Here is an 8,678-nt window from a genome sequence, read left to right on the forward strand (position 1 = left end):
CAAGCAATCTAGTTCTTGAGATTCGTTCTTGTTCTGAAGTAGTATATATTTTCCCAAATTTTGTTTTCCAAATAGGGTTTCTTTGTGTAGTTTTGGAGTCTATCCTGGCACTCGCTCTGTAGACCAGAATGGCCTCGAACTCATAGAGATCTACCTGCCTCTGCCTCTAGAGTGCTGGGATTAATTTTAGGCATGAGCCACCACTGCCCCGCCTTTCTCCAGCTTTTGAGATAATCTCAAAGATTATAGAGTTTTGAGGGGATACTAAGCATTCAGTGTAGAGGTTCAGGACATAGCCAGTCCTGATTTAGACTGGATGGAAGGAGCACCCGATAGAAACATGTACTGCAAGCTGTGAGCTGCCTCAGAGCCTGTCCTCTGGAATACATTCTGGGTGGGCAACATCATTTCAAACTGAGATGTTTTCTTTTGTTTCCTCTTCCCTCTTCAAAGGGTTGTTGTTTAGACTGGGGTGGGGGTAGGAGTACTTCCAGGAAGTTACAGAAATGGGGAGTACAGACAGGAAAGGGTCCTGAGTGGAAGCTGAGACTTGCAGCAAGAGACCATGACTATTTTCTCAATGCTGTTCCTATTCTGGATGTCAGTGAACTTAAGTGCCTGATTCCACCTGGCCTTCAGTGGGAATGCATCATTGCAAGCCAGATCACTGGCCATGTAGACTTTGCGCTTTACCACAGATGATCTTGTTTCAGCCCGGGGGGGGGGGAGGGAGGCGCCCTCTTCCAATTACTTCTGGAAGAGTTACTCCCAGGAGACCCCCCCCCCAATACACTAAACTTAATATTTCCTTGCCTTCCGGGATGCTGACATTTTGTGATGAATGCTAGGAATCTAATGCTCTTTGCTGGTCATCAGTGAAGGCCCTAAAATTGCTCTCACCAAAGTCACCACCCGCTGACCCCAGCGCGCCCTCGCCCCCCCCCATCCCCCCACTGCTGCAGACCTTGAGGTCCTGCTCCAGGCTGCGCAACAGCTCGCCATCAATTTCGCCGGTCTGCGCGTAGCGGAGCCTTTTGCGCTCGGCTTTGCGGAGGCGGTACTGCAGGATTCTGCAGTTTTTGTTGGCTCTCTCCAACTCATGGCGCATCTCCTGCAGTTGACAGGCGTCTTCCTCGAAGAAAGTATCCCTCATCTCATCCATCTCGGTCCTCAGCTCATCGATCTCGTTCTGAGATGGTGACAGGCCATGGGTCACAATCAGCCTTGTCTCTAGCCCCTCGGATACACACCGCATACACCCCATGCCTACTCCCAATACCGAGGTTTACAGCCCCCTTCTCCACCAGACAGGAGTGACAGGGGGCTGAAAGCAAAGACTAGAAAACCAGGCCTAGTTTAGGCCTTCTTTCGTTCTGTTACTCCAGCTCTCTCCGCCTTTGAGAAAGTGGGGCAAATCACGCTAATCAGATAAATGAAGGCCTAGATTTGGTTTTAAATGAACCTTAACCGTCTTAATATTACGTTCCGTTTCAAATTGGGAGCAGGCCACGGACCTCCCTCACCTTCCTAGTTTCCCTCCCTCCCTGTGGCCCTAACAGGTTAGCAGCCTTCCAACCCTGCCGGGACACGCCCTAATCCTCGGAGGCCCCACACTTCCCCTCCCCCATTCGGTCCCCACCCCCTATCCTCCTCACCTTGAGAGTCTCGTTCTCCTCCCGCAGCTTCTCCATCTCTTCCTGCATATCTCCCTGCTCCTGGAGCTGCTGCGGGTGCGACTGCGAGGAAGGAGGAGCCGCCGCCTGCATGGCCCCGCCGCTGCCGCTGCTCTCGGCGCTCTGTTGGGGGCCTTCAGCGGCTGCCGCCATTGGGGAGGAGGAGGGGACCACAAGGGGCTCACAGATGGTAGGGGTGCCCGCGACCGGGGAGCTGCGGCTGCCACCGCCACCGTTTTTAGTGTGCATCTGAGCTGCGGCCGCCGCCGCTGCTGCCCGCTCCTTCTTGAGATGAAACTGGATGAGCTCAGACTGCAGACATCCCTCCTTCCAATAGCTCCCTCCACCGCCGCTGCCGCCTCCTGCGATGCCGCTTCCAGAGTTTCTGTTGCCCGGGCCGGGGGCTCGACTAGCAGCAGCGGTGGGTGGCGAAGGGGAGCCCCCCTCCCCGCCGCTGCTACCCCTCTGCGATGTACGGACGCCTTTCGCTCGCCAAACCCTGGGCGGCGGCGGCTGCGTAGCGCCCCCCTCCCGGTCCCCCGGGCCACCGGCGGCTCCTCCTCCTTCCCCGCCCCCTCCTCCTCCCCCTAGTGGAGGGGGTTCCCCGACTTTCGAGAGCACCGATTCTATCTCCCGGGGTGGCTCCTCCGGCGGCCCGGGCCTCCTGCAGCCCACAGAGGCCAGGATCGCCGCTTGCGACCCTTCAGCACCAGGCGCGGGCTGGACAGTTCCTGAAGCAGCCCCTTTGGATACCACTGGCGCAGCCTTCTCCGCCCCGCCTCCGCATCCTCTGGAGCCGGCCCCAGAGGCGCTGCGACCTGTTATCTTGTTACCCTGCTGTTGTTGCTGCTGCAACAGCTGCTGCTGCCGAACAGAATTGTGTTTAGAGCCGACCCCAAGCGGTGACCGCGTGGCTGCCGAGGTCTGTCTAAAAGAATTGTCCCTAGGCCTAGCAGGTGACTGAGCCCGCTGCTGCTTTCTGCTGCTGCCCTCCGGGTGCAGGCGAGCCTCCGTGGCTGCGGTGGCGACGCCAGAAGCTGAGGTTGCAGCTGGGGCAGCGCCCCCGGATGGTGGCTGACTCATGGCAGTCTAGGAAGAACCTACCGGATGCGACTTGGAACCGTCCATCTCTAGATCATTCTCGTCTCTCCTTTCTGCCACCAACCTTCCTTCCTAAACTGGGGCGGGAATAAAAGAAGAGAAATATACAATGTGTTTGCGCTGTTGCAGAGTCAAAGGTGAATTTGCTGGACAAAAGAAGCTGCAGAGGATTAGGAGATTTGGAAAGACAGCTTTTAATGAAAGCATTGACTAGGAAAAGGGTGCAGGGCTGTTAATTTTCACTTTGCCCAAAGTGGCGCTGTTTCCATCTTAGTCCATCTCAGTCAAAGGCAGCTGAAGCTTGAGTTCCCTAGGAAGCAGGTTTTGGAAAGGGTTAGACACAAGTTCATAAAGAAATGAATGGGAAAAGGAAATGGTGGAGGGGGCAGAGGGATAAAATCTGGAAGAGACTTTTGGAGGCAAAGGGAATGTTTACATATGATAGTTGTCAAAGGGCTTTCCTCAGCATCAAATCTGTATTTAAAACATAGTTTAGTGGAGACAAGTTTTAATCAATTAATATTCCCAGGTGTCAGTTAAAGAAACATGGTTATTATGTAAGGCCTACAGAATATTTAATATAGATAAATGACACTTTTCTCATTCAGCTCCAGCTGCTAAAGCTGTCATTACATAATTATAGCCAACTTTCTTTAGAACAGAGCACAAAAGAAAATGTAAAGAGTGACTGGAAATCAATTCCAGTTTCAAGAAAAAAGTATTATCAGGAGTAAGAATCAGACACTGGCAACCCCAAGGAAATTATTTTTGTAACTTAAAAACCTCTCTCTCTCTCTCTCTCTCTCTCTCTCTCTCTCTCTCTCTCTGAAACTTGATGAGCAGCTCTTCTACAGGCTGTGAATTTTTTAGTGGTGAATTCATCTACACTTACTTGTTCTGTCCTTAGGAAGCACTGAGTCGTAAGTGCAATGTAGAGAGTTTCATTCTTAAATATCTCCTTAGGTGGTATATAACAGACTAAGCTGACTCTAAAATGCCCACTCATGGGCCAGGAGAGATGGCTCAGCAGTTAATAGCACTGGCTGCTCTTCCAGAGGACCCAAGTTCACAACTGTCTGTAACTCCAGTTCCAGGGAATCCGACACCCTCTTCTGGCCTCCCTGGACACCAGGTCCATATATGGTACATAAATATACAACCAGACAAAATACTCACACACATAAAATGAAATTTAAATTCAATGACGTTAGAATGCTCACTCACTCCTAGGGAGCCAAATTTTGGAACAGAGCATCCTGCACCCAGAACACCATTCATCTTCCTTTATGGTGGGGCACGTGGTGTTATCTTTCCAAAATAAGCATACTAGTTTAAACTGGAAAACAGCAAGGTACTACACTGTGGGTTTTCCTTCTTAGTGACCCAGTCAGTTAGTTTACTTGCCCCCCTTTCCAGGGGAACAGTATTTATCTACAAAACATGGGAAGGCCATGATTAGACACAAACTTCTCTTAAACACACACACACACACACACACACACACACACACACACACACACCTTTTAGGAGAGATGAGTTCCCAGTATCTTACTTACATTATTAATGTTATTGTCTGCTGTAAGCATCTTAATTGAAGATGTAATCGTTTCTCTTTCCATAAAGAAATAGTACCCAAATTTCCCTTCTCCACTTCATTTTCTGTCTCTGGAATCTCCTTTCAGCTCACTTGCAATACAAAGATAAACAAAGACTACTTCAGAAGGGAAAACAAAGTTATCCACTGCTAGACTGTCTGGCCTACTTTACCATGGATCAGACTAATGTGGGCCATCCAATAATTATACTGACAATACAAAGTTATATTTAACTAAGCAGAACCACCCAGTAGCTGAGAAGCCGTACATTGAAGCGTGACCCGCAGACTACTTTAACCTCAGAGAAAACTTGGGTTACAGGAACTAACTCCACAATCTAAGACACCTGGCAGCTGTCACTTGCTCCTTAACAGAGGGACAATTACTATATCCCAAGGCTTTCTCCAGTAGAAATCGCCATCCAACCAATTTCAGTAAGGACCAAATCACCCCTTTCCACCTCAAATCCTTTCTGTCCCAAGACCACCCCCCCCGGCGCCTCCCGGTTTCTCATCCTCATCTCTTTAGAAATCCAGAAGTTCTCACTTCTCTGCTGAGGTGCTACTTCCAGAAAGTTGATGCAAATCCACACTGCTTTCTTCCTGATATTTCCGAGACCTCCGAGGTTATTTTTCTATCTTCAGAGAAAGAGATCAACTTCGTAGTGTTATGAGAGACTTTCTTGCTGAGCAGGCTCGCTTGCACAGGATCCACACCCACTCGGGTTCTCCAAACAAAGGCGGTAACCACAAAGCCTATCGGAACTCTGGGAGCGGGTTCCCAGCTGGTGATGCTTGGCTGAGCTGGAACTGCAACTGCAGCAGGCTGATGCTCCGGGTACCAAGCCGTGCCAGACACTCCCCAGGAAGTGCAGCGGTATGCATGAGCTGACCTCACTGGACTGGGCTGGAAAGAGGGCGGGATTGGAGGGAGGGCAGGAGAGAAGTAACCAGTGGTTACTTAAAGAGGAAAGAGAAGGTGAGGATGGGGGACCGGGGTAGCGGTGGGTGGAAGGCAAGAAGACAAAAAGGCCAGAGCCACGCCCGAGATGGAGAATTATCAGCCTGGCTCATCAAAATCCTTGCTCCACTCCCACTTCCTGTACTTGGCAGAAGACTCCCAAACCGCTTAAAATCGGATGTATTGGTTTCCTGCAAAGCTTTGTCTCAGGTCCGATCAATCTCCATCAATTATTTACTTGAGCTGTTTTCCTTGGGAGGCCAGTGGGAGCAGCCTGCACGCTCGATCTGACCCTCTGGAGTCTCCTGATGCAGCTGAGAGGCGCTGGCACGAGGCTTCCGGGAGTTCTCTTTGTTCACTCACTTTAATTCTCAGCCGAGCTCTCCATGCGCGGCTTCTTCCCCACCCCCAGCTCGGGCGGAGTCCTGGGATGGCTTTTCTGCGAATAGACAATGGTTGTCAGACCCACCGTCCCACAAACAAAGGGTTCTTGAAAAGATACAAAGAAACGACTAATATAGTGCAAACCGAACAAATAGGTGCTTCCAGGACAGTTGCTGCTGATGGTTGAGTAGTACGGGGCTCATTTTCCCTTCCCCTCACCAAGGGCTAGTTTCTTCAGTGAAACAAACTGGTAGTTTCTGAGATCCACATTTTTTTTTGTTTTTTACTGTTGTGCTCATGAGTAATACGAGTTAGGAAGAATGCATATATAAAGTATCAGCTGAACAGGAGTTAAGAAAAATGTGTTTCCAGTTTACATTTATCCATATTGTTCCACAGTAATGATATTAAAATTTGAGGGAAAATTTTCCGCTCTCTTCTGATTTTATTTTAGAGAGCTGGGTCAAGAACCTCCTTTCTACTCCTAAAAATCCCCTTGTAAGCTTGCAGGTGAGAATATATTAACATTGTATTAAAAGGGCATTTTTAGAGGCCAAACCTCTTACATTGTTGTGGTGGGTTTGGGGGGGGGCTAAGACTTAGATATTTTTGCAACAATGTGTCTAGCCTAGCGGCAATTTAGCAGGAGCCTTCATTTTATGAGTATAAATTTTCCTGTCTTAAGAGTGAAATGAAAATGATTTGGAGTAATTTGCATAGAAATAGTTTGTCAATGTGAAATGAAAGCATGTTTAAGCCTGGGTTATTTATATCTTCAGTGACATCAAACATGGTATCACAAGGAAATCATTTCAGACTGTAAAACAGATGCTATGAACTGGTTTGTAGCCAGTACTGTCCAAGGTGCTGGCGATACAAGGAAAGTCACGAACTATTCTCTGCCCTGAAGGCTCAAAGGTATCGGTGAAAGTTGAGATACTTGAGATATTGTACTTATTCTTGAATACCGGGAGATGGAAAAGTGACCCCTGTGATATCTATGTCGAGATGTTCAATCACTGATTTGCATACCAAAAATAGAGCCACAAGTTATTTTGAGTTTATGTTAAACACTTCATTATGCAGACCAATATAAATGGCAGTACTCTTTCTGTGTGTGTCTTTGTTTTTGAGACAGGTTTCAGGATGTAGTCCCAGGTGACCTGGAGCTCACTGTGTACACCAGGCTGGACTCAAGCATCTGCCTCCTGGGTGCTGGGATTGAAGAAGTGGCACTCCAAGCCCAGCCCTCTAAATTGCAACATTCTTAAGAAACAGCGAGATCCACATTTCCCATTTAATGAAAACTAGGATAATAGTTAAAATACCTTTTAAATCAATCTTTATAAATAACACATTGACATAAAAATTATCTAGGAGCACAAAACACAGTCCCACTTGTCTGATCAGCTTCGACGTCTCCATTTCAGTAACTTATTTCCATGCTGTCAGTAACTTTTACTCAGTGAAAGTCTAATAATATCAAGAATGCTTAAATCAGAGTTCATGTGCCCCAAAGGTTTGTTTTGTACTTTAGGGGAGTGCAGTCTAAGTGCTGAGAACCACAGCCATATGGGATAAATAGAAGCAATGTTGAAGTGTCTTTACAAATAAAGAATTTAAATAGAATTTCATTTTGGTTACTTCCTTATTTTCTTGTGAAAATTACACTTTGGCACAGGGCTGGAGAGGTAACAGAGTTGTTGAGGTCACTGGTTGTTCTCATAGAGGACAGAGGTTTAGTCCCTGGTGCCCACATGACAGCTTACAACGGGTTGTAGATACAGTTGCAGGGGATCTGATGGCCTATTCTGATGACATTGCACACGCATGTCACCCATATATATATCCCTACACATAAAATAAAAATAAGCAGATATTTGAAAAAGTTACACTACTTCTATTAAGCAAACAACAAAGATGATTACACAGATTTTTTCAGAGTTCAGAAGGCTTAGCCATTATTTTTGCTGTGTCAGAAGCAGGCTAACCTGCTGACCTTTGATTATTTTCTTGAAATACTGAATCATCTTTTCTATAGTACAGCAAGAAAATGAATTTATCTTCAGTCCCTGGAAGAAAACTAACCTTTCAATTTTCAAGCCCTTAAATACCTAACTTAATACATGAATCTCCAATTTTGTGACTTTAACGAGGCCTGAGTATTTTAATATTGACTATTTTTATCTTTTCCTCTTAGTTTGTCAGAGATTTTCATGCAGTAAACTCAAATCCCCCACAAAGAAAATTCTCCCTTCCTCAGGTATAACACAGTAGTATACCTGTGGTCCAGAGAGATTAAGTGACTTTCTCAACTTTGTAATTGGAGCTCAAAGTTCCATCTTTCATTATCAATAATGCTTCTTATTTGTCTCCAGTTATCACAACTTAAAAATCTACACATCTAAGGCTGATTTATCTCCATATCTCAGCTCAATCTGTCTATACATAAATAATCCATGTTTGTGGGTAAAACTATTACTTTACATTTTAGGAGAAAATTTTCTGTCCTACAATTCTATTCCACTTGTAGTTTAGGAAAAAATCTGATATGCTTTGTTTATTTTCATCTCAATGAAATTTTATATATTTTCTCACTGAACATTGATTTTTTTCATTGCTGTCATTTTCCTTTGTTTCAATATCCACTTGTCTTGAAAATACATTTTTGGTGTGTGTGTGTTGCTGGGAACCAACGTCAGGGCCTTGTGCATGCCAGTTCTTAATTCTACTGCATTGAATCCACAGCTGTTCTGACCCTCTGTTCTTTGTTTTATAATCACCAGCAAAATCCAGACATTCACAATTATGTTTAGATTGTGGCAAACACTTCTTATTTTAAGTTATAGATGTTTAAGATGGGTATGATGGGTATGGGAGTCCACACTTGTAACTCCAGCTGAAGCAAAGGTATTGGCATGATTTCAAAGCGAGCCTGGGCTATATAGTGATTTCTATTCAAACA

At 46.2% G+C, this 8,678-nt stretch overlaps 1 protein-coding gene and 1 long non-coding RNA gene across 4 annotated transcripts in view; one reads left to right on the plus strand and one right to left on the minus strand.

Moving 5' to 3' along the window:
* The window catches only part of Soga3 (SOGA family member 3), a 47,364-nt gene extending 42,186 nt beyond the window's left edge, over nucleotides 1–5,178 (minus strand). The window contains exons 1-4 of one of the 3 annotated variants that reach the window (XM_040758319.1): nucleotides 4,916–5,178; nucleotides 4,331–4,460; nucleotides 1,656–2,851; nucleotides 965–1,189 (exon numbers count right to left, since the gene is read on the minus strand). In XM_040758319.1, coding sequence (XP_040614253.1) covers nucleotides 965–1,189; nucleotides 1,656–2,756 — 1,326 coding nt within the window. In that variant the 5' untranslated portion in view covers nucleotides 2,757–2,851; nucleotides 4,331–4,460; nucleotides 4,916–5,178. The remainder of the gene's footprint in view (nucleotides 1–964; nucleotides 1,190–1,655; nucleotides 2,852–4,330; nucleotides 4,461–4,915) is intronic. The other 2 variants (XM_013110175.3, XM_040758320.1) reach the window with 2 other exon arrangements.
* LOC121132792 lies at nucleotides 5,146–7,342 on the plus strand. Its single transcript, XR_005869418.1, has 3 exons — nucleotides 5,146–5,245; nucleotides 6,168–6,223; nucleotides 6,852–7,342. It is a non-coding gene; the product is annotated as an uncharacterized LOC121132792 (long non-coding RNA).
* Nucleotides 7,343–8,678: the final 1,336 nt, after the last annotated feature.

Source organism: Mesocricetus auratus, unplaced genomic scaffold (assembly GCF_017639785.1).
Source record: "Mesocricetus auratus isolate SY011 unplaced genomic scaffold, BCM_Maur_2.0 Super-Scaffold_100018, whole genome shotgun sequence".
Taxonomy (NCBI): domain Eukaryota; kingdom Metazoa; phylum Chordata; class Mammalia; order Rodentia; family Cricetidae; genus Mesocricetus; species Mesocricetus auratus.